Raw genomic sequence first — 25,769 nt, 5'->3', positions numbered from 1 at the left:
AGTGTTTGCTCTCACAGACTGGTGCATTCAATCTGAGTTCATTCAAATGAGAGGCAACGGGAAGAAGAGAAAAGACAAATGAATGAACGAGGGAAAATGGAGTGAAGAGTGAGATGGGGTAGAGACTAAAGAGAGGTGGAGAAACAAACACTATTTTCTAAGAATCCAGGGAAGGAAAGAGTATCATACCACAGTCACACAGTGAAATAATGATGGGAGGTTGGTAGAGATGAAATGGAAAAGGTATTCTGGGCCAAAAAAATCACATTAAACACACACACACACACACACACACACACACACACACACACACACACACACTAAGAACAAGTAGAACATGTTTAAGAGTAGGTCTGGGATTTGATTTTTACATTTCAATCTAATAATTAAGTGTTATTTTCCATGGGTGCCAGCAAAGCCATGAGATTTCTAGGTAGATATAATTTCACTATTCATAGCACAAGGAGGATTGACAGTCTATGTGCAGGCACATAAGGACATTGCTGCACATGCAGGAGGCTGTGTGTCAGGAGAGGGCTGTTAAGTTGGAGGAGAGCACTGTTTTACAGCAAGCAGTAGGCAAACAAGCACTCTGTCCTACAGGCCGACACGCTCATTCCTTTAAGTTGTTTACTATATGCACACATATATAGGTATTAATGGTCTCATTCTTGGATTTTTTTAAACAATTTTTACAACTTTTGTTTTAGTAACTTCAAATTTACGAAGTTACAGAAACTACAAATGGTACAGGAAATACCCAGGCATGTCCTTGGTGCCTCATGTTTGATCATTTGTAATTACATGTCTTCCCTCATAACTTTTCTTCCTGAAACTATCTAAGAGTAAACAAAACCCATTTATTGGTATGATATCCAATATTTTCACCCATAAGCACAAATGTCTCTTTATATCCATGAGAGAATGGCTCCAGAAATGTGGGTATACTCAAATCTCTTATATAAAATCTTGTAATAGTACTTCCATATAACCTGCATGTATGTATCTTCCCATATACTCAAAGTCACCTCAATTACTTCTTACAACATCCAATACAGTATCAACCCATGAAAGGTTAATGTTCTGTATCATTTAGAAAATAATGACAAAAATGTCTGTAGATTTTTAATACAGGCAATTTTTTTCTTTTTCTTTCTTTCTTTCTTTTTTTTTTTTTTTTTTGGTTTTTTCAAGACAGGGTTTCTCTGTGTAGCCTTGGCTATCCTAGAACTCACTCTGTAGATCAGGATGGTCTTAAACTCAGAGATCTACCTGCCTCTGCCTCCCAAGTGCAGGGATTAAAGGCATGCACCACCATCACCTGGCAAGAAGCACATTTTATTTATATATATATATAAAATGTTTTTTAATTGTTTGTGTGACTGTGTATGTGCACAAGCTCATGCATAAGAATGTAGATACCTTTGGAGGCCAGGTATCAGATCTCCCAGGCTGGAATTACACTTGGTTATGAGATACCTAAAGTGGGTAAGTGGGTTCTGGGAACCAAACCTGGGTCCTCTGGAGTACATGCTCTTAACCCCTGAACCATCTCTTCAGCTCTGAGAAACATTTTTAAAGCATATTTTTGACCCGTGGTTGGTTGACTGTACAGATGCAGATATGATGAATATAGAAGGTCAACTAAGTATAAATCAAGGAAATCTCTTAGTAACAGTAGTGCAATTATCATCTATGTTTTTATACTAGCACAATATCTAGATTGTCTAATGTCCAACCTGTATGTTAATTTTTCTGGTTCATCCAGTCATGGCCTATGCACAATTGTCTTCCAAGTCTGTAGGAGGCTGCACATAGTGGCACGCACCTGTAGTTCTAGTAAGGAGGCTGATGCAGGAGGATCACTTGAGTCCAGAAGTTCTGGGACTTAGTGTGCAACGCTGATAGGATATTCACACTAAATTTGGGATCAATATGGTGACTTCCCTAGGGCAGAGTGCTGCCAGCTTCTCTAAGGAGGGCAAGGAAAGGAACAGGTCAGGGACTAACATGACTTCATCATTTATCATGGTTCTTTAAAAATCATTTAATCTGGAACATTTCCAGCAGTCTTTGTCTTTATGACATGTTAACATTTTCCAAAAAATATGTTGCTATTTTAAATTGTGTGTGTCTGTATGTGAGTGTATATGGCACGTGTGCAGTTTCCCAGAGCTGCCAGAAGAGGATGTTGGATACCTGGAGCAGGAGTTAGAGGTGGGTACTAAGAACCAAACTTGAGTATTTTCAAAGAACAACAAGTGCTCTTGACCACACGACCATCATTTCTCCAGCCCCCCTATTATTTTAATTGTCAGCTTTCTGTGAATTTTATTTAAAATGGTCTCTTGTAAACATCATATAGTTGAGCCATGTTTTTCAACTAAGTTAATTTTTCTTCAACTTACATATCTACATTTAAATGTCTTACATAGTATTAATTGCATGTCATTTTTTCCCTATGGTTGGATTATAATCTATATTGTTAATTTTGTTTACTCCAATCTTTGTTCCATTGTGTGTTTAAAAAGTATTTTTGTGATTCTACTAATCTTTACTATAGGTATGTTTATAGTTTTAAAAAAAAATCTATTTTAAGCCGGGTAGTGGTAGTGCACGCCTTTAATCCCAGCACTCGGGAGACAGAGTCAGACAGATCTCTGTGAGTTCGAGGCCAGCCTGGGCTACCAAGTGAGTTCCAGGAAAGGTGAAAGCTACACAGAGAAACCCTGTCTCGAAAAACAAACAAACAAACAAATCTATTTTAGCAATTGTCTTAGGATTTATAGTTAAGTTTCTTTAGTCCTGGTGTTCTTTTTGCTGTTATTGTTGTTGTGCTGTGGATAGCGCTCTGTGTAAATAAAGTTCTGATTGGCCAGTGGCCAGGCAGGAAGTATAGGTGGGACAAGAGAGAAGAGAATTTTGGGAGGTGGAAGGCTGGATGGAGAAAGACACCGCCAGCCGCCACCATGACAAGATGTAAGGTACTGGTAAGCCACGAGCCATGTGGCAAAGTATAGATGAATAGAAATGGGTTAATTTAAGATAAAAGAAGTAGATAACAAGAAGCCTGCCATGGCCATACAGTTTCTAAACAATGTAAGTTTCTGTGTGTTTACTTGGTTGGTTCTGAGCGTCTATGGGCCTGGCGGGTGAGAGAGATTTGTCCTGACTGTGGGCCAGGCAGGAGAACTCCAACTACATTGTTGTTTGGTTTTTTTCAAGATAGGGTTTCTCTGTGTAGCCCTGGCTGTCCTGGAACTTGCTCTGTAGACCAGGCTGGCCTCTAACTCAGAGATTCACCTGCCTCTGCCTCCTGAGTGCTGGGATTAAAGGCATGCGCGGCCGCCGCGCCACCACCACCTCGCTATGTTCTTCAAATAATTACACACCACTTGACACGTAGTATTAGAACCTCACAGCAGTACCATCAAAATATTTTCTCCCATTCCTTGTACTAGCATCAAATATTTTTGCATATGGTATAAACTTCCAATATGTGGTTACTGTTTATTTAGACAATTCAGGCTTCATTTGCTTTTGGAGATAAGGTCTACAAAGCCCAATTTGGCTTCCCACTTGACATCCTCCAGTCTCAGTCTCCTAAGTATTGGGATACAGGTGAGTGCCACTGTGCCCAGCTACACAAGTATCTTTTGGTGCAATTAAAAGTAAGAAAAAAAAATGTAGCTGGAAAGATGGCTCAGGTGCTAATACCTACCTGCTCTTACTCAATTCCCAGCACCCATCAGACTGCTTACAACCACCTACAATTCTAGCTCCAGTGGGACCTGATGTCCTGGCTTCTGTAGGTACTCACATGCACGCACACATACCCAGAGTTAAAAGTACAAATAAATCTTTAAAAATATTTTTAGTTACCTTTACTTGCCCCATCTCCAGGACTTCCCAATTTCTGAGTGGGTCCAAATTTCTTCCTGTTATCACAATGTTTCTGCATGGAGAAATTCTTTTATATTTCTTATAGTGGAAATAAAGTGGGAATGAGTTTTCTTCATTTTTGTTATACAGGTTCTATTTGTCCATTTTAAAAGCTTTTTCCACTGAATTCTTTCAGTACTTTAAAAATAGTATCTTATTGTGCTCTACTCTGCAGAATTTCTGATGAGAAATCTTGCCATAATTCTTTCTTATATACCTGTTTCTTCTGGGTCTTCTGAGTAGCTTGAACATCTACTTATCTTTTGTCTTTCTAAGTATTTGATTACCTGGGAGGGTGTCTGATGACAGGAATATTTACTCTACAGTGTTTCTGAAGTTCTTGAAGATGTGGCCAGTTATTTTCGAAAAAACAGTTAACCATTGACTCTTCTGACGTTTTATATCCAAAGGCCCCCTTTCCCTATTACCCCTCTTACTGCTTGCTCTCTGCCTCTCTTTCCAGGATTCCACTTCAGTATACTAACCATTTGAGACTGCCTGCAGCGCCTAGATATTCCTGTCTTTTCTTGTCCAACAGACTTTTTAGTTCTTTCTGTAGGTGAAGTAACTTAAGTAACTTTCAGTGGTTTGTCGTAAAATTCACTGAACCCTTTTTTAAACGCGTGTGAATTCACACGCATGAGCACACGGAGGACGGAAGACAACCTTGGTCACACTGGTCCACATCTCTCACCTTGCTTGAGGCAATCTCTTTCACTATTTTCTGTTCCATACACAGGCTGGGGGCTCATGAGCTTCGGGAGATTCTCCTGTGTCTGCCTCCCCTCTCACCATAGGAGTACTGGGTTTATAGACACTGTGATGCATGTCTGGCTTTTCTGTGGGTGCTGCGGAGCTCAGGCTTGCAGAGCAAACACTGAGCTGTCACCGCAGCCCAAATACAATGAGCTTTTTTCCACCCTCAGTTTTTTCTGACTCTACTGGAAAGCTATTTAAAGGCATTCTTCACTTCTGGTCCTGATTTTTGAGCCTAGCATGTCCATTTAATTCTTTCTTAGAGTTTTCAACTCTGCCAACTATCTCCCCCTCTTGATACATGTTGCCCATCTTGACCACTTGAACCTTTAATGCTATTATTACATATTTTTTGATAGTCCAACACTAACAGTGTAGCTAAGCTTCATTCTGTTGATTGCTTTGTCTCCTGATAGAGAGCTGATGTAATTTTTCTTGCTATTTTTGTTTAAAAGTCGAACATCTTATATAGTATGACAGAGACAGAGATAAATAGTATCTACATTTAGGAATGGGCATGCCCCATCATGATGTCTGTGCAGAGGAATGACTCTTCTAATCCATCCAGAGGTTGAGCTGTCTTGTTTTGTTTTGGGTATAGTTACCCTCAGGACAACCGTAGGTGAAAATTCAGCATCCCACCACACTGAGACTGAACACTGGGTTACTGAAGTCTTTCATTTCACTTCTTGCTCCATCAAAAGCTTTAGGCCTTTGCCCAGAGCCTGTGCCTGAGGTCTTTCTTCATGCTACGCACTCACCCTCACCTCAGGACATGGGGTGCTTTCTTGTCTAATGGTGGTGATGAAAAGTCTTCCTTTGTTCTTGTTCAACATCTGTCATTGGTAGCTCCTTAGTTCCTGTACATCAAGCACAGCAGGGCTTTTCCAAGGATTCCCTGAGTAGTAGAGGATCTCTCAGAGATCCTAGAAAGAGGGTTTTTTTGTTGTTGTTGTTGTTCAGGGTTTTTAAACTTTGCTCTCCAGAAAAGATGAGCCCAGGTAAGTGCTTTCCACAGTGGCCATTGTTCCCCTCCTCTACACCTTCACCTGAGGCTCTTTTCTGCCTTGTTGGCCTGCAGTCAAATTCCTTTGTATCCAGTGAGATCTGTAGAAAGCGGGTGTGAACCCTCCCTTTGGGACTGCTCACAGGGACTCTATATTCTCTTGACAGCCTGCAAGAGTTTGCCTGTCACAATTTGCTAACATTTATAGCTCTTCTGTTTTTACAAAATTAGACAAATCTCTGTGTTTCCTTTTCATCAGTCATATTTTAGATGCCTACCTATCTCAGTATCTCCACAACATTCTCCAATGCAACATACTAGTCTTTAAAGACTAATGTCAGAGACGATGCACCTTGAAGACACCGCACTTTTAGAGTGGCCCTAGTTTTCTACAACTATAAACAATGTCCTAATGAACATATTCACACAAATCTCTCTATACAACAGTAGTCACAGCTAACAAGACCTCATACCAGGTGTCCTAGGATACTAAGGCTACGCAGAGTCCCACAACAATCCCTCAAGATAGAAATTACGATCATTTCTAAACATGAAGATAGAGGTTTTTGCCCAAACACTGTCATAATATTTATGTGTGATTTTAGCTCTATTTCTGCACATCATATTTTTCAGTGTAAGCATATGTGGCAGAGGAAAGGGGGGGCATCACAATGCCAGCTCAGTATGTTTCAAACATCAAGAATTCTATGTTTGTATATGTGACTAATGTTATACAGTATTAAAATGTGTACATTATTATACTGTCTTGTTTCCCATAATGTAACAACAGGTCAAATGGCCCTTATCCAAAAGTGTTTCCAATATCAGAGCTTTTGGAATTGAAACTGTACCTGGTTAGCACCCCATTTTAGATTCTGAATGTATATTTAAATGACTCCTAGACAGCTATTATTCAGGGTATTATTGCTTCTATGCCAGCCTTAAGGGTTTAATAAGTAACTTTTCTGTTTTATTTTATTTTTTGAGACAGGTTTTCTCTGTGTAGTCTCAGCTGTCCTGGAACTCACTATGTAGACCAGGCTGGCCTTGAATTCAGGAACCCTGTCTCTGCCTCCAAAGTGCTGGGATTAAAAGTATGCATTATTATGCTTGGCTAATAACTAAATATTTGAAATTTTAAATACTGAAGCAGTAACTATAAATTTTCACTCCCTTTATAGTTGCTTATAGCTCATAATGATAATCTCTCTCTCTCATAATGGAATCCAAAGTCATTAATAATTATCAAATTAAGAGTACTAACAGTACCAATGTTTGCCAAGACATTAACAGAACTCTATGTCCCACTGGCAGACTACATTGGTATCTTGATGGTGTAATGAGACTTTACCACTCTACATAGAATATGCAAGAAAATTGTATAATTCAAGAATATTGTAGTTTGATCCAGATTACTGTAATAAAATGAAAATAGAAAGTCACACAATATTTTATTGTTCAGTAAATGTAAAGTCATATTTTTACTAGCTATAGTCTATTAAGTATACAGAAGCATTATGTCTAAAAGTATCATAAACAGATCTTAAAACATTTTATGGTGAGAATGCTAATAATCTGAACTGTTGAGAAATGATGCTGTCAGACAGAAACCTTCAATTAGTTAAAAAACAAACAAACAAACAAACAAAAGACCACTAAGGGGAGAGGAACAAAACAAGGTATAATCTGTAAACCTATATCTTAATTCTAGTTCTTCAGACAGGTACTTTCTAGGAATCCAAAGACATTAAAAAAAAAAAAATGTTCTACTTTTCCAACAGAATGGCATTAAAGAAACTGATTAAAAAAAATTTTTAAATAAAAAACTAAACATTCTGACTCTTATATAAACTCAAAGTTAAGTAGAAAAAAAAAGAAGATGAGGAGGAGGGTAATAGTGACTATATTACTCTAATTCTGGGTAATATAAGATCAATGATTCATCTGTTCATCTGGAGCCAGAGGCCATATAACTTTAATCCCAAAATGGGATTTGTTAATACCCGGCTTCAATATCAATATTTTCCATAATATGGAGAGCTACCTCACTCCATCAATGTCAAGAATTTAACTGATTCACAGACACATCTATTATTTCTACCTGCATTTCCCAAATGTAATTCTAATTTCCCTTCTGACTGTCAAATTTATAACTATTTGCAGGAAAGAGGTAAATAAAAGCATAAATCCCAGGTCCTTAAAGAGAAATTTTCCTTTCACAAATCATATGCACATACTCTACATATTTTTTAAAAATGTATTCTTCCAATAGTTTAACACCAAGCAATTAGAATTGCTATAAAGGCCAAAATAAAAATACCCAGAACTTTAAAAAGGAGGGCAGAGGACCTTTCTAAAAGTACTTCCCTGTTAAAAACCAAATGTCTGGTAGGTAACATCTAAATTATTTTAAAATGCTACAAAAATAAGTATATTTTGGCTTATAGCCAAAGCATTTTCATTTAAATTTGTCATTACATCTATAATTACATTATAACATGTAATTTCGTGACCATGAAAGATACTTAAAATAAACACTATTTTCCAAAACATATAACATGACTACCAAAGGACTATGGTTAAGACTTCATGGGAAATTTGGGGGAAGGTTGAGCGAAGTTTGAGATGGGGTCTCACTACATTCCTAGGCTGGCTTCAATCTCTTCCTGTCTCAGTCTCCTGTGTGCTGAGCATTTGCTCCTGCAAAGGACTTGGGCTTGATTCCCAATACTCACACGGCAGCATGTAACCATCCATAACTCCAGTTCTAGGGGATCCAATGCCCTTTTCTGACCTCTGCAGGTACCAAGCACACATGTGCTAAAATCTAGCCTAAAATTTGCAGGAATTCATTTAGAATTAAATTATAATTTTGATTTTAAGGTTTAGAGGAAATTTAAAGTTGAATTTAAAATAGAAAAGTAAAGTAGTCAGATCCATGCAAAAGATAAAAACTCATCCCTGTTCAATTGGCAAAGCTGTCAAAATAAAGCACAAACTAGAATCAAAATACATAAACTAGCACTACAGACTCCACAGGCCATGTACGCCAGAGCACCTTTCTTCACCATATGCAGCAGAGGCCAACCGCCTCCAGATACTCTTTCCCAATCCACACCCCACTGCAAGTCTAACAACTGCCTTCACTTCATTCTGTGATTTTTAATGTTCAATGAAATTTGAGCTTACTGTTGTCAAGCTACCTAAGCTAAGGTTCAGAATTTCTTTCATATCATTTGAGTGTAGCCCCAAATACGGTTCTCATTAAGTGCAAATTCTTCCATCCTGACACTGCCCTATGAACTGTAAAGTCAGAATATGAGGAGAAAAACCTTCTCATCTCCATGCATGTTGGTCCATGTTTATACCTAAGGCAGTTTCAGATGGAAGCAGCATATCTAGTTAGGTCTGAAAGGAGGAACTGCTGAGGGCAGTCTAGATGTTTCCCTCAAAGGAACAGCTTAGTGCTCCCATTTCTCAGACGAGAACAGGAGAGAGAAGGAGGAGGTAGGAGGAGCGTAAGGCCTGCACTCAGGCCGCAGTGGAGAAGAGAAGGCAGGAGGAAAGCATGAGGACGCAGGCTGGGAGGCCCGGCATCCCAGCGTGGAGAACAAAATGAAAGGGAACTGCCTCCCAAAACCCAACTCCAAGTCGTGTCAAAATAAGGAAAACAGGTTGTGGAAAGTACAGAAAAGCTAAAAATGAGCAGGAAATTATTGTCAACTTTAAAAAGAACTTATTTTGTTTTTAGTATGTGTATGTCCATGTGGAGATGTGTGCATGTGAGTACGGATACCCAAGAAGGCCAGCAGAGGGTTCCAGGTATGCTGGAGCTGGAGTTGCCCAGGGGTCATGAGCCACCTGACATGGGTGCTAGGAACCAAGCTCAGATGCTGAGCCATCTCCCTAGTCTCTATCTCAATCTTGTTGATAAAATCAGACTTACATACCTTAGCTACATTTTGCTGTTTCCACTTGTCTCTTCCAAGAGAATCAGGAATTTAAACTCTATATAGGAACTAAGTTCTTCCTAACAGCTGTTTCTTTCATAGCAGAGGAAAAAGACACAAGCGTCCTCAGAGACGACTATAAATGAGAGTGAGCACTTAACCTTAGGCATGCAGGCTTGGTTGTGGCTGAATGGAAGGACTTCTGCTATGCTTCGGGGCAGGTGAGACAGCTCAAGGGGCACAGGTTCCTGCACCAAGCCTAATGACCCAAGTCTGACTCCTGGGACCTCCAGGGTGGAAGGAAAATTGACTGCAGAAAGCTGGCCTCTGACCTCCACGCACATGACATGGTATTTACTCACATGCATGCAGGTGCACACAAAATAAAGGTAATGAGATATTTTAAAACTGTAAATATCTTCACTTCAGTTTGCAATGAAGCCATAAACTGTATCTACACAATAAAGATACAACTTTAAACTTGTCTCCTACACTGACAATATGTACTGGCTAAGTCAAAAGTCACCTAGATTCTAATTGGCTGGATCCATCCGTCTCTCTCTCTCTCTCTCTCTCTCTCTCTCTCTCTCTCTCTCTCTCACACACACACACACACACACACACACACACACACACACACACAGCTATGTTGCTATGAACTCGCCATCTGGCTTTTTGTTTTTGTTTTTTGAGACAGGGTTTCTCTGTGCAGCTTTGTGCCTTCCCTGGAATTCACTGTGTAGTGCAGGCTGGCCTTGAACTCACAGAGATCCGCCTGCCTCTGCCTCCCAAGTGCTGGGATTAAAGGCGTAAGCCACTACAAGCCAGCTGCCATCTTTTGATTTAACCAATCACAGATTGAAAATTCTATTATATATTCTTTTCTTAGTATTCCCTAACATCTAATATCTATTAATAAGTAACCTACAGATGATTTTAAGGACACAAGAGGATATGCATAGATTATATGCAAATATCAACCCATTCCAAAGGACATATAAAATGAATAATGAATAGAAGTTAAATAAACATTTTACACAAGGAATCTGTTATCTATGAGTATTCCTGGAGCCAATCTGTCCACTAGAAATACTGAGAGACACAACTGTGTGTGGTATATCCTTAATTATATATACCTATCTGTCACTACATACTTGGAATCAGAACCTTACCCAATGATTAAACAGACTTGCTTTTAAAAGTCAACAACACTAACTAACCTGGCCAGATTACATTGTAATTTCATTAAGTTTTAAATTTGATATTGTAACTTAAATTCATTTCACAAATTTACTAAAGATCTTTGAAGGATCATTAGAAATGAGACCTTATTTCCCTCTGTCAAAGCAAAAAAGACTTCAGAAAACAAAAACTATTTCTTATTCCTATTCATCATGCACGGCCTCTGACACAGAACGTGTCACCGGTTTAGTTTGCCAAGTAAAGGAAAGACAATTTACACTATCAACTGAAAACTTTAAGAATGCCTATCCCTTTAGTCACACCTAAAAGAAACCTCTTTGGAAGAATATACAATAAACACTTGGGTAAAGAATGATATTTAATAAAAATCTATTTTTAAGTTGAAAAACTAAAAATATAAGCATCAAAATTAAGAAAATAGAGAGTAAATTCTGAATTACTCACCTGAAAGTATGCAAAGAATCAGTTTTGAAAAAGTTTTAAATAATAAAATATTCATATTAAAATATTAAGAACATCTCCTTTTTCTCAGTTGTTCAGATTATGCTAAGATGCTACAATTAAGTATATAACTTGGACTGGACAGATGGCTCAGCGGTTAAGAGCACTGGCTGTTTTTCCAGAGATCCTGAGTTCAATTCCCAGCAACCACATGGTGGCTCACAACCATCTGTAATGAGATCTGGTGCCCTCTTCTGGCCTGCAAGCATGCGTGTAGGCAGAACACTGTATACATAATAAATAAATAAATCTTAAAAAAAAAAGTATATAACTAAATGCTAAGTATACTTATGGTATACTTTCAATTTTGACATGTTTATTTAAAAGCATAGTAAAATAACATGCTTTTTGTAAGCTAGAAATATAAAAATTATTACTGTAATTTACATGAAGGTTCTGGCAAATGCCGTGAAAGTAGTTTGAAGGCAAAGTACACCAGGAGTTTTCTTTCTTGCCTTCATGTATGATTTGCAGACTTTTTCCAGTCTTGCACTGTGGACTATTCATTAACAATTAAAAATACTCATGCTACCAAAATCATCATGTCTGAACAGAATCTTTTAATCTACCTGGTAGAAGCCCAGACCATATCAATTTGGAACCACCTGCCACGTTCCGAACATTCTAAAAGGACTTAGATAGGATATTTAGAGTCCTCTTTAAATTAAGTAAATATGCTTGTACCTAATTATAGTCATTTCAAATCAGTAACCATTAAAATATTTAACTGCATTTAGCATTGGGCCACATATTACTGTAGTATACATGTAGAACAACATTTTTGTCAATGGAAACTTAGCTTAATATAATCCTACGATTTTTTTCTTTTCTTTTTTTTTTCAGAGCTGAGGACCGAACCCGGGGCCTTACGCTTGCTAGGCAAGCACTCTACCACTGAGCTAAATCAACCCCAGCCCCCTCACTAATTTTTTTAACATGGCACTTTAAAGAAAAAAAACACACAAAATCACTGGAGAAATGCAATTCAAGCACAACCAAAGACAATCCATTTATTATTTCTCACTCAGTCCATTCCACCCAAGGTAGGATGATCATCACTTTAATCAAATCATAATTTGCCTACTGCACAATCCGCCTACTGACGTGTTAGTTTGCTGTGTGGCCTGGCACAGGGCACAACCTGCAATCCCAGCACTTGGCTGGCAGGACTAGGAGAGGACCACAAAGCGAGACTACCCGAGTTCGAGTTCTGGCTAAGCCTTGGGGACAGTGGCTGCACCTCATGATGTGGCAGCTGCTCCGTCTGTAAGGGAGATCCTAGCTGTAATCCTAACGCTCCCACGAAGTAATCAGCCACACTGTGAACCGCTTCCACAGCACTGTCAAGGGAGGGGAAACTAACCTAACAACACTTTCATTCTTACTATCTAGAATCCAATACAAAATGGTGAAGGAGCAAATTAAAAGAAATCACAGGATAGAGCGATTCCTCCACTGAAAACTATTCATAGCCACTCTCCTGTTTATTTTTTAAGTTTAATTAAAAACAAAACGTCCTTCAGTGAGTAAACAAAGCTAAGTGAAGTTGGTCCACTGTCCAAACTTCTGAATTAGCCAACATCTGACAGACAGTAATGGTGAGGTAGTGAAAAACATCCAAGTAACAACTCTCCTGTGGCCACAGCCAATCTTCTGAAAAGACCTCTGAACACTAACTAGTGACTCAACTTAACAGACTTCTCAGTTAGTTTGTAAATCTCAGCATGCAATAATCTTCCTGCCCCTCCATTCCCATCAAAATGTTCTGAGTGTGGAAATGATGCCATCACCATCTGTGATCAACTGCAGGGTACACTACTAACTACTGGCTCCTGTTCTTCTGTCCGCTCCTTTTAACACCTAAGTAACCCTGGAATTTCTTTTTGCCTTGCAGGTATTCTCTCCTGAGAGCTCACAAGATTCTACCCAAACATAAGAGACTAAAGATATCTGCCATGACCTTTAGACTTCTACACATAAGCTCAATGCCTTTCACAGGTCAAAAACACTACATTCCACTATAAAGTAAATAAATTTCATGATCTGAACCCAATTTGATAAACACTACACATAGCATCTCTAGTAACTCTAAAATGCCCAAGAAGTCCAAGTTTCCTTTTACCTGGCTTCATTATCATGACTGTTCAGATTAGTTTTCTCAATACCTAGTAAAATAGCGTCACCATCCATATTTACTGACTGCCCATTAAATGCCAGGAACTACTTTAAAACAGCTTTTGAGATCAACTCACTAATCTTCAAACAATCTCATAAGGTGGGTAATATTATCAGTAGTTTACACAAGGAAAATATCTTGCCCACACAAATAAGCAGAGGAATCAGTATAAAAACCTACATCCTATGTTTTAACCTTGATACTACATTATTTTTGACTGAAGTTTATTTTAGCCAGCATCCATGGCAAACAAGGTATGTGATGTCATGTGACCCACATTTTAGTAAATGAGCAGAATGAAGGAATAAATGAAAGGGAAAAGCAACTCATTATAGACTATTTTAAAAGAGCAGGAGGAAGATGGCATTTTTATGACAGAAAGACAGGTAGATGGTGAAAGAGGCCTCCCTGAAAAAACGACTGAGATGTGAAAGATGAGAAAGGGGCCACACCATTTCTGTAACAAGAAGAGGCAGCCCAGAAGGCTCTTGTGTTTACTAGGCTATGAAAAGTCCAAATATGGTATTAGGCTGATCATCATACTAAAACCAAAGTTCTATTACCAAGTCTCTATTATTTGATAGTGCCCTGATTAAATTTTAGTTGGTTTATTTTTTTCTGGGCTTGTTTGTTTTGTTTTGTTTTGTTTTTGTCAAGTTGCCACAGCTAGAATTAGGAATTGGGAAGAGGAACTTCAATTGAGAAAATGCCTCTATCTGCTTGGTTTGTAGTTAATCAAGTCTGTACATCATGTTCTTCATTAATGATTAACGTGTGAGGGCCCAGTCCACTGAGGGTGGTGCTATCACTGGGAAGGTAGTCCTGGGTTGTATAAGAAAGACTGAGCAAGCCATGGGAAGCAAACTAGTAAGCAGTCTTCACAATCTCTGTGTTAGTTCCCACCTCCAGATTCCCACCCTGTTTCCTACTCTGACTTACCTTCACGATCAACTGCAAGCTGTAAGGGTAAAATAAACCCTTTCCTCCCAAGTTGCTTTTGATCAGTGTCTTTATCATAGCAATTGAAAGTAAACCAGAACAAACAGGCCATAGGATGTATAACTAGAATCCTTAGAAGGAAAGACACACCAAACACATTCATCTTCATTCTCAATCTCTCTTGCTCTCTCCTCCCCAATCACCCAAACCCCCCAAAATGCACACAGAGGTTGTCAGCAAGTCAGGGAGAGACGCCCGATAGCCCTTTATCTTAGACTCCTAGCATCCAAAACTGTGAGGGAAACCGTTTCTGTTGTCTAAGCCACTCAATTATCATTTGGGGGCAACCCAGGCAAAATGACTGGGTGGGAAAGACCTAGGTCTTGTGTAGGAACTGACAGAACAATTGGAATAGAGAAACTGTGTCACGACTCTGAAGCCCACGGGCAGCAGGTGGCAAATGACTTTGAAATAAGACAAAGAAAGCAAACTGCTCCTGATAGAGGTCGAAGCTGGTTGTGAAATGATTTTGAGACTATACAGTGTCAGCTTTTTTTCTTCAGGGGCAAGAGGTCACTAACTTATAATTACTAGGGGCTACTAATAAGACCATCTTGTAATGTACAAATCAAACTCATAAAACAAGGAATTAAACTCATATAAAAATGTTAACTTTGCTCTAGTGAAAATATTTACTGTAGAACTCCAAAAAACTAAGATTTTTGTCTTTTGGTTTTTGTTTCATTGTGTATCCCTAGTTAGTCTAGAGTTTGCTATATAGATCTCGCTGCGTTAGAACTCTTCAGAGATTCTCCTGCTTCTGCCTCCCCTAAGTAGTGAGACTAAAGGTGTGTGTCTGACTGTATGTATGGCTCCATATGCACATAGGTACCAACAGAGGGCAGAAGAGGGCGTCAGATAACCTGTAACCATAGTAACAAGCAGCGGGAAGAACTGTTCTGGAAGAACAGTAAGTGCTCTTAACTACGGAGCCATACCCTAGCCCGTGAGACTTTTTTTTAAGTTTTTATACCACTAAAGACATTTCTAATCTAATACTGGAAATAGTAAATATGTAGTGAGCCTATGTGCAAAGAACAGTTCTGAATAATTTAAAATGTACAAATAAACCAAATATCAGTCCTAGACCTAAGAACCACAACAAAAGATAAAATTCCCTACCTCATAAGTTAAGGTACCATCTATTTATAGGAGGCATTTTATATACCACTAAGGGAGAAATAACAACAAGTAAATTATGATAACAGTTCAAACAGGTCCTAATTCTAGAATTATTAAAATGTAGGGAAATGTATACCACAGTTTGTTTGTTTGTTTGTTTAGACAGGGTCTCACTATGCAGCCTAGGTGAGCCTGGAACTCAATGTGCACACCAGGTTATCTCAAATTGCTGATTCTCCTGCCTCAGCTGTCTAAGTGCTAAAACATAAGCTTATATCACCACATTTTGCTTGAAAAAAATACATTTTAAATAGCTAAGAAAGAATATGAAAATAAATGCAGAACATTGAAGTCACATGAAAGAGTGTGTAGAACAGATCAAATACATACAGACTATAAGAAGTACTTTGTATAGAGTGTCACAGTGAAGCCAATTTAAAAGCTAAGTAGAAATCAGAAATGCAGATGCCAAGAGAAGGAGTATTTTCATAAAGAGAAATTATAAGAAAAAATAGCAATAAAATAAGATATTGGTAGAGAGAAATATTTTCAGGAAAATAGCCAGAGCAGTTGGGATTAGGAGAAGCTGTTAAAGAGGCTGAAATTGACACAGAAACTTGAGGAATGGCCCTCAAACTAATTTTTTCAACCCAAAGTGTCTCAGAGTCATAATGGACATAAATGATACGGCTCTAGCAGTGATTCTCAACTGTAAGGTTGTGGTAAGAGAGATTAACTCTATGGGAGAAGGCCTGAACCAGCCCTCTAAAGACGGTACATTCCTTCCATTCCACCTTTGAGAATCACTGCAGTGGGAAAGGACATTCTACAATGCCAGTAGGTCATTCCCGTGACAGCCAACTGGCATCCACAGTCACAAAGGATGACAGAAAGAGGTGTGACTATCATTCAGTAGTAAAGCCATAACTTGGATGGAGATCCAGAATGCACATAAAAGAAAGTACCACAAAAGCAGTTTTCTGGAGCTGAAATAATCTTATACTGATCTGCCTCATCACCAGCTTTTTAAAAGAGATTTATTTATTTAATATGAATACAGAGTTCTGCCTGCATGTATACCTGCAGGCCAGAAGAGGGCACCAGATCTCATTACAGATGGTTGTGAGCCACCATGTGGTTGCTGGGAAGTGAACTAACTCAGGACCTCTGGAAGAGCAGCCAGTGCTCTTACCCTGAGCCCTCTCTACAATCCTCATCACCAGTTTTAGTAAACAACAACACTGCAACCCAGAGTTCCTTAGATCACAACAAGCATGCATACAGCAGGAGCACTGAACAAATTTCACAGCTGCCTACTGTGTGCGCCTACTGTAAACAGTAAAAATCAAGTCTACAACTTGGAAAGAGACTGAGCAGCTTAGAAGGGACAATTACAAGGACACTTAGTGTTTCAATTAGTCCAACACCCATAGTCATACAGTTTGAAAGAACAATTACAGCTATATCATAGTATCAAAGTATTTTCACTGTAAAAAGGGTTTAATAATAATCTAAAATCAATTTCCCAAGTATTTTTAAAGCCAATAAGCAATATCATCCTAACTGTGAAAATGTGACTTTCCCCCGTTTTTATTAATATACATTAACTGTACAGAACAGGAGTTTCATTCCGACATTTTCCTAACAGCACTTCATATAGCATACACTATCACATTCTCCCTCATTGCCCTCTTTTGCCCCCACACCTTCCCCCTTCCACCGGTTCCCTTCTTCTCCCAAAATAATCACCCCTCTGATAGGTGTGATTTCAAGTCACATAGGAAGAAATGTCCAGTTTCCTGGTGCTGTAAATATACCAGTTGAGTTAATCCAATTCTATTCATTCTGACTGAATATTTTCTGACAAAGTTCCTTCGAGAGTAAGGGCTTGAGAGAAGTAGAGAGAAGGGATGGATGAGAGAAATGAATAAAGTAAGCAGAGAGGCAAGAGAAGGATGGGAAGTGACCCAGCAGAACTCGATGCAGCATAAATTTGAAGATCATCATGGTGGCCCAGTACAGAGTCACTGAGCAACACCCTTTTTTTTTTCTTCTGGAAGCTAGGCATGATACTGGTGCCCAAAGACTATCCAGGCTAAAAACTGGATGTATGTGGAAGTCACAGGAACCTGAGAGGGAAGAAACAGGCGACCTGTTAAGTAAAGCAAAGAATACACAATCTGTAACCTGTGAAAGGATCAGGCAAAGTAAATCAGCCATTCATGCAGCATGTTAGCAGCCTGGAAAAACATTTCTTCTGCTATCACTCTGACTGCTGCTGCTGCATGAGCAAATTCCAAGGAAAAAGAAAAAGAAAACCAAAGGCGTCAAATACTTTTCCAAAGCCACAGCATAAGGTCAAATTTATACACAGCAACATTTTTTAAAAGAAATGTGAAATACCTCAGTCTGACCTTCATGTGCACTGGTCTCATGAGTAACTCGAATAGCCTGTAATAAGAATATAAACTATTTACAAAAAAATAAAACAGCTATATCTAACTTTTAAATGAAAATAGTAACAAAGCTCAATTTTTACCACCTAAAATCCTGTAATGAGGTGGGAAACTGGAAGAACTTTAGGAGCAGTTTAGCACTAAACCTTTCAAAATTATATCTAGATAGGCAAATGAGCTGCTGTCCTTTCTACCCACAAATCTCTTAAGCATTAGGAAATTGACTAGCTCACAGTTAATTTGCAAAGTGCAAGGAAAGGGTCAAATAGCTTCCTTAGCTGTTAGAGGCCACACTTAGCACTTTATTCCCTGAGACCTGGAATAAAGTGAGCAGCTCACAGACAGAAACTGAAGCAGCTTATCTCATCCGTCTCTCCAAGGTGCATGCTCCTGCAGCTCTGGCTGCATTTATGCTTACTCATGCATTTCAGTCGGCAATTTAAAATGTGGAGCAAAAGGCATGCGTTTATGAGAAGCTAGGGAATTCAGTTATCTGAACTTAAAAATGCTCTAATCATACCCACTATTATTAAAGATGCAGAGAAATGAACACACTAGAAAACCTGGGGTGAAAGTATAACTGTTACATATAGCAATTTGGTGATAAGTATTAAAGCCATAAAGACATGCAAACTGATCAGCAATTTCTCTTCTAGGAGTAACTATGTTGATACATGTAATATATGTGATTATATGAAATTAAGGATGGTTCTAAAACCTCAGACACAGTAATGTACATTTGCAATAATTTTAAGTAGTGAAAAAGAGAGAGAAAACTCTTAGATTCCAAACATCATTTTACTGGTTAAATATACGGTACAATGGAAAGCTACTCAGCCATTAAAATAATAATGTTAAATATATACTTACTGGTATTAATACGTTTGTGATAAGTGAAAAAAGCAAGTTATAAAACAGTATTACAGTGTGATCAAATTTTTAAAAAAATATTGTGTATATACATACATGTTCCTTATAAAAATATCAATGATAGCTACCTTTCACTGGTAGAATTATTGGCAACTGTCATGTTATTTTACTTTTATGCAAAATAAGGATTTCTTATTAAATTTCCAGGTTTTTAAAACTTAAAACAACTAAAGTATTTTGGAACACTAAACACTATAATAAATGTATATCATATTGCTTTTCTAATTTCAAAGAACATCATCTATTGATAGTACTAAAAGACAAAAATCCTTCAGAAAAATAATTTCAAAACTAATAAATGATTAGAACAATCATTTCAAGCTGGATTAGAGAGTACAGTTATTAATTTGCAAACTATATATATTTGCTCATTCTGTCCTGGACACAGAACTGTCAACTGAACAACATTTTAGATATTTCATGTATAGTTACCTGAAAAAACATAAGCCCTTGTAATGGATATGATTTTTTTCCCCCCAACTATAGATTCAAGACAAACCACTAAGAGAACCTACAATCCTGTAACGCTGCCCAGGGATGAGGTCAAGACAGAAAGAAGGTACTGACATCATAGTTCTCCAGGTATTTGGCTCTTTCTTCAGGGCTCATTGACACAGACTCCTCTAGGAATTTTTTCAGTGTTGATCCAGATTCTGAGAATGTCAAAATGATTAAAAATTTAAGTTTAATTACAGAAAAAAAAAAAAAAAAAAAAAAAAAGAATACAGTATTTTCTTAGGTAAAAAATTTTCTTAGGATAAATAACAAAGTCAAATGTTCTTTTGCTGAGCCTGTTCATCAACAATATGAAAAAATGGGAAGGATTAATATCCTTCTCTCCTGGCTTCACATATATTCCCATAACAAAAGAGATGCTTTGCTTTATAGTTGGAGAGAGTTAGAGCACCCCCTACTGTTCAATCAAGTTAACACATCTAAAGGGAAAAGCAGACAGAGAATGACTTACCAAAGTGCATCTTGTCTTTGTTGTTTGCAATGGCATGGATTAGTCCAATCGTCCCGCAGGCATTGCTGATGGTTTGCTTCATGAAATACACTGATGACGTAACATCTTGTCCTCGAGATTTTATTTTTTCTTCCTCTTCTGTCCTGAACACTTCATACTATTGGGAAAAAAGTCAATAGTACACATGGAAAAACCACACACTAAAAAGAACACTCGAGTTTGTAAAGGATATAAAATGATGAGATTTAGATTAAATAAGAAAATATTTAAGGCAAGATTATAACATTATCACAAACTGACAAAAGATAATGGAAACTGTGTCAATAGAGACATGAGAAAAAGGACAGTCTCGAATTATTTACTTTACTCATTGCTTGCTTCCAGACAAGGGTTTCCCTGTGTTGTCCAGGTAGGTCTGGAACTTCTGAGCTCAAATAATTCTCCTGCCTCAGCCTTTCAAGCATGGGCTGCAGGCATATTCGGTGGCACTCAGCATCATATGCCATTGGTACAACCATACTAGGATGTAGCATGAATCTTAAAGAATCTTATTAATAAAAACAAACCCAGAGGCCAGTTATTGGGGTGAATGCTGGAAGATCAGAGAAGCAGAACAAGCCACAGCTACCTACCTTGCCAGTTCCTCAGCTGATCCTTAAGCTTTTAGTTCCTGGTCCTCACACCTTATAGACCTTTCTGTTTTCTACCATCACTCCCTGGGATTAAAGGCTCACTTTCTGGGATTAAAGGCGTGAGTCACCAATGCTAGGCTGTATCCTTGAACAGATGGATTTCTGCCTCTGGAATGCTAGGATTAAAGGTGTGTGCTACCACTGCCTATCCTCTATGTTTAATATTGTGGCTGTTCTGTCTCTGACCCCAGATAAGTTTATTAGGGTGCACAATATTTCAGGGAACACAATACCACCACACTAGGAGGCACATAGGAATCTATATTAACACTTTCAATGTGCACACCATCTAATAAACAATCACCTTTGCAATAGTTTGGTTTAAAATATAATCTTCAAGGGTTGGAGATTTAGCTCAGTGGTAGAGCGCTTGCCTAGCAAGAACAAGGCCCTGGGTTCGATCTTCAGCTTCCAAAAAAAAAAAAAGAAAGAAAGAAAAGAAAAAAATATATATATAATATTCAAATGTACAACCAGCAATGGGAGTGTAAGTCCACGGTAGTGCTGGCCTAGCATGCATGAAGCCACAGGTTCAATCCCTGGCAACACAAACAGAGACACACAGACACACACACTGAATAAAACAAACAAGTATATCTACATGTTTTATGTTAAAAACTGAGTGAGGAGAAAGGAAAGCAGAAAGATGACTGCTTCTGTTACCTGAGCGTCTACAATTTTGAGAGTCCAAGAGAGGAAGGGTAAGCAAAGTGCATACCACACAGCTAAACCTGCCCACTCCTGTTTCCATTAAGTACAATTTTATTGATGTACTGATATGGCTATCTGTCTACAGTTGAGAAGTTAGAGACTTTGATGCCTATAGTAAAGCCAAAATTGTTATCATTTGGTCTTTTACAGAAGTCTTTCACAGGGTCTTTTTCTGATCCACATAATAAAGGATACAAAGGTATCTATAGAAAACCCAGAGTTTAAAAGTGTTTCTAGGGACCGGAGAGATGGCTCAGAAGTTAAGAGCACTTCCTGTTCTTGCAGAGTTCTGGGTTTAAATCAGAGAGCCCACAACGTGACTTATAAGTAGCTGTAACTCTAGTTCCAGAAGTTCAAATGCCCTCTTCTGGCTTCCTTGGGCACTGCACATGCATGCATACAGGCAAAATACTTATACACATAAAATAAAAATAATCTAAAAAATAATAAGTACTTCTGAGAACAAATGTATCTATGCTTAAAAATAATTTTATGAATGTATTTCTAAATCAAAGTTTTAAGCAATATCTTTAGAGGGTGCCAACATTAAATCATTCATTTAAACTGATTTTTTTAAAAAAGTTGAGTATATCAGGGTCTCAGTGTTAAAGTGTTTATGTAGTTCTACCATTTAGTTTGCTGTTTAATGCTAATGCTGACAAAGCAAAATAAGGCCTAGTAACTTCTAAAGATTTAATATTAAGGGAGAAAGCCTAAAATGACACAAGGTAGAAGAAAGCAAACAAAAACCACCAAGAAAAAGGGGAAAAACATTAAACAACCAAGTACAAAAACACAAATATCATATATATTAAACGTATAACCTCTTTACCTATAATTCCCTGGCTGGTAAGGAAGAATAAGAACACACTTGAAACACCAAGTACAAAAACACAAATATCATATATATTAAATGTATAACCTCTTTACCTATAATCCCCTGGCTAGTAAGTAAGAATAAGAACACACTTGAAACACCATTGCTGACATTACAGAAACATACTGAAGTACCCAGGACAGTTCCATTGGTGTTTGAATAAGTATTTTCAACTCCATATTAAATTTCCAAATTCAGAGTCACAAGACTAAAATACCTTGTATTTCCCAAACATGTACTATGTACTAGACAAACTCTCAGTGTTTGTAATTTGTCACTTTTGAGAAGAAACGTGATCTACCAAATTAGAAGAGATACCAAAAAGTGGTAAATACCTTATATAAGTATACATACATACTGATATAAATTACCTACTTTTATAAGTACAAATACTTTAAAACTGTGTGTAGAAGGGGTTGTTGTTTGTTGCCTGTTTTTTCTTCCTTTTCCTGTTTTCATTTTGGTGGTGCTGGCAATAAAAACTGTGTTCTTGCTAGTAATAAGTCACTGATGTTGATTAGGACTATAAGCTTTTTAAATGCTGATGACCCACTAAAGGAAAAGGACAGGAGCTAACTCATTTTTGCCAAAAAAGCAGATCATGAAAATCACTAGTTTCAGAAATTCTGATTCAAACAACAGCTCATTTTGCCCCCACACGGGGTCAGTGCATTTTGACCTAATATTGCATTGCCTAAGAAAGCCCAACTATGTCAAGCATGCTGACACATGCCTATAAGGTCAGCCTTTTGTGTCATGCCCGACAGCACTGTATCAGGGCATTAAAAGACCCCAGAGATAATTCTATCATCAAGAAGCCAAGGCAGGATTACAAAAGAGGCTAACCTGGGACTACATATTGGGATCCTATTTGAAAATAAAATATAAGAAGCCGAAGCTATAAACAAGTGTCTCTGTCTGTCTCTGTCTCTCTGTCTCTCTCTTTATGGCTCATTACTCCTGGAGTCTGAGGATCGATCTCTAACTGTTTATTTAGTAATCAAAAAAGATGACAACACTGGACTAATACAGTAAGATTTTGTCTTAACTCTCCCATAAGTTTCAGCAAAACCCATCACTAAATTTGTTTGATCTAAAACTAGTAATTTAAGAAACTCCTAGCCAGGCAGTGGTGGATCACGCCTGTAATCCCAGCACTCGGGAGGCAGAGGCAGGTGAATCTTGTGAGTTTGAGGCCAGCCTGGTCTACAAAGCTAGTCCAGGACAGGCTCCAAAGCTACAAAGAAACCCTGTCTCAAAAAACCAAAATAAAATAAAAGAAAAAGAAAAAAAAAGAAACTCCTACAGAGACCATTACGCAGTGCACACTTTAATCCCACCACTCTGGAGGCAGAAACAGGGAATCTGTGAGCTCAAGGTCAGTCTGTTCTATACAGTGAATTCTAAGTCAGCCAGGACTATATAGTGAGACCCTGTTTCAAAAAGAAAAAGGAAAAAATCCTAACTAAATTTCTACGACTGTTACAAGTATGGAGAGAACAGTTCATTGAGTAATTTGTTTTGTAGAGCGCTCACAGAGGAGGCAGAAGACCTTCAGTGTTATTTATCCTCAGGGCAACTACGGATCTGTGTCACCAAGAAGCAACTCACTGCATTTCGGTGACCTAGGCAGATCTGTCCTCAGAGCAGCATGACTTGAGTGTGCACCTGTCAACTCATCCACATCTCAGCTCTCCCACACCGCCACAAGCACATCTCTGTTTTCACAAGGCCTGAGTTCATCTTAGTGTTCCAAGGTTACAGTCAGACTACAAGGATGTTATAAACTGCACTTAACGTTCCAACTCCACTTCATGCACACAGAACTGCAGAGACTAGTATTTCAAAACAGACCTAAGGTAGCTATTTTTCATGCTCAGTATATTCTGCCAATTAAACCGTATCTAAGCTTAGCAATGTTCCCCAAATTAAGTCTGTATTGAAAATAATAGGATCCATGTTATCAGTTTCCCCTACTTCTTTAAAATAAACAAAGGTCTGTTTTTTATAAACATAATCAAAATAGCTTATATGCTTTATAAGTTTAAAACCTGAATATTCTTTATTCATATGTTTTATAATATCTACTTAAAATTTCAAAGAATAGGCCAGGCAGTGGTGGGGCATGCCTTTAACCCCAGCATTTGGGAGGCAGAGGTGGGAGGATGTTTGTGAGTTCGAGGCCAGCCTGACTGACAAAATGAGTTTCAGGCCAGCTGGAACTGTTACACAGAGAAACCCTGTCTCAAAAAAGCAACAAAACGAAACAAAAAACAAAGAATACTCATGAGAATGTTATTAAATGCTACATTAAACCAAAGCCAAGGCAAAACAAAAACAAAAAACAAAGAATACTCATGAGAATGTTATTAAATGCTACATTAAACCAAAGCCAAGGCAAAACAAAAACAAAAACAAAGAATACTCATGAGAATGTTATTAAATGCTACATTAAACCAAAGCCAAGGCGAAAACAGCTGAAGGGAAAAGACCAACACAGAGCTTTATTGTCAATCTTTAATCTAAAGCTTTTATTTTATTTAAATCCTCATTTATCTAAATCTTCTCTATTTTAATGAGACCTTAAGATTTCCTTACTTCTTAGTTTGCTGATTATATGCAAAAAAGGCATTATTTGTTTTTAAAGACCATTTTTAACTCAGTGTCAACAATGTGCATTTATCAGAAACTCTGTGTCTGTTTGCAATTACCTTTTCTGTGATGGGGAAGAGGAGTAACACTGCACACACTGGTCTTGGCACCATGCTGAGGAGCTCGGGCTCCATCCCGTACACATCGACAAACTGCCAGTTAGGATGCAGGCCTAACTGCTTGAGGAACTAGAAGGAAAGCAGCAGAAGTTAAGTGGTAAAGGAAAACCTGAAGAATGTTAACAGGGAAACGATAACAAGTACGTGCAGCATCTACAGAAAGTACATGGAAAGGACTGTGACCAAATACTACTGGTGTTCAGTAAGAATGAAGAGGACGGCACTGTCAAAACACAGCATGCACACCATAAATACACATAATCCTTATTGTCAGTACACCACAGTCTGAGAGGTGAAAAAACACAGGAAAGCAAGTCTACAGTGAGCAGGGTAGGACAAGAGCAATTTATATCACATAACAGTTAAAACTCAGAACATACTGAACAAATCTGTTCTCAAAATCTATTACTTTGGTATTGAGTATGTTAGCCAGGACTTCACAAAATACATACAAGTCACCTTAAGAACTTATTTCCAGCCTTTACTGTATCAATTAAACAATGAATTATTTTAGTGCATCAACAGTTTACTCTGATAGCCAAAAATAACTCCTGGAATTTAATGAAAGAGAGCTAAGTATTTTATCAACAAGCAAAAAGTAACATGGCACACAGACACACATGCAGGCAAAACAAACAAACAAATAAATAAATAAATAAATAAATAAAATGCAGATAAGAATCTCTGGGGGAAAAAAGTATATGGCATGT

At 38.0% G+C, this 25,769-nt stretch overlaps 1 protein-coding gene across 1 annotated transcript in view; it reads right to left on the bottom strand.

The window, feature by feature from the left end:
- The window catches only part of Uchl3 (ubiquitin C-terminal hydrolase L3), a 49,756-nt gene that overhangs the window by 11,395 nt on the left and 12,592 nt on the right, over positions 1-25,769 (bottom strand). Inside the window, exons 3-6 of the mRNA XM_036199503.1 lie at positions 25,000-25,128; positions 20,009-20,165; positions 19,609-19,694; positions 18,059-18,106 (exon numbers count right to left, since the gene is read on the bottom strand). Of these exons, the coding sequence (XP_036055396.1) occupies positions 18,059-18,106; positions 19,609-19,694; positions 20,009-20,165; positions 25,000-25,128 (420 nt within the window). The remainder of the gene's footprint in view (positions 1-18,058; positions 18,107-19,608; positions 19,695-20,008; positions 20,166-24,999; positions 25,129-25,769) is intronic.

This window comes from Onychomys torridus, chromosome 9, assembly GCF_903995425.1.
Source record: "Onychomys torridus chromosome 9, mOncTor1.1, whole genome shotgun sequence".
NCBI lineage: Eukaryota > Metazoa > Chordata > Mammalia > Rodentia > Cricetidae > Onychomys > Onychomys torridus.
This window is presented reverse-complemented; position numbering and strand designations above follow the sequence as displayed.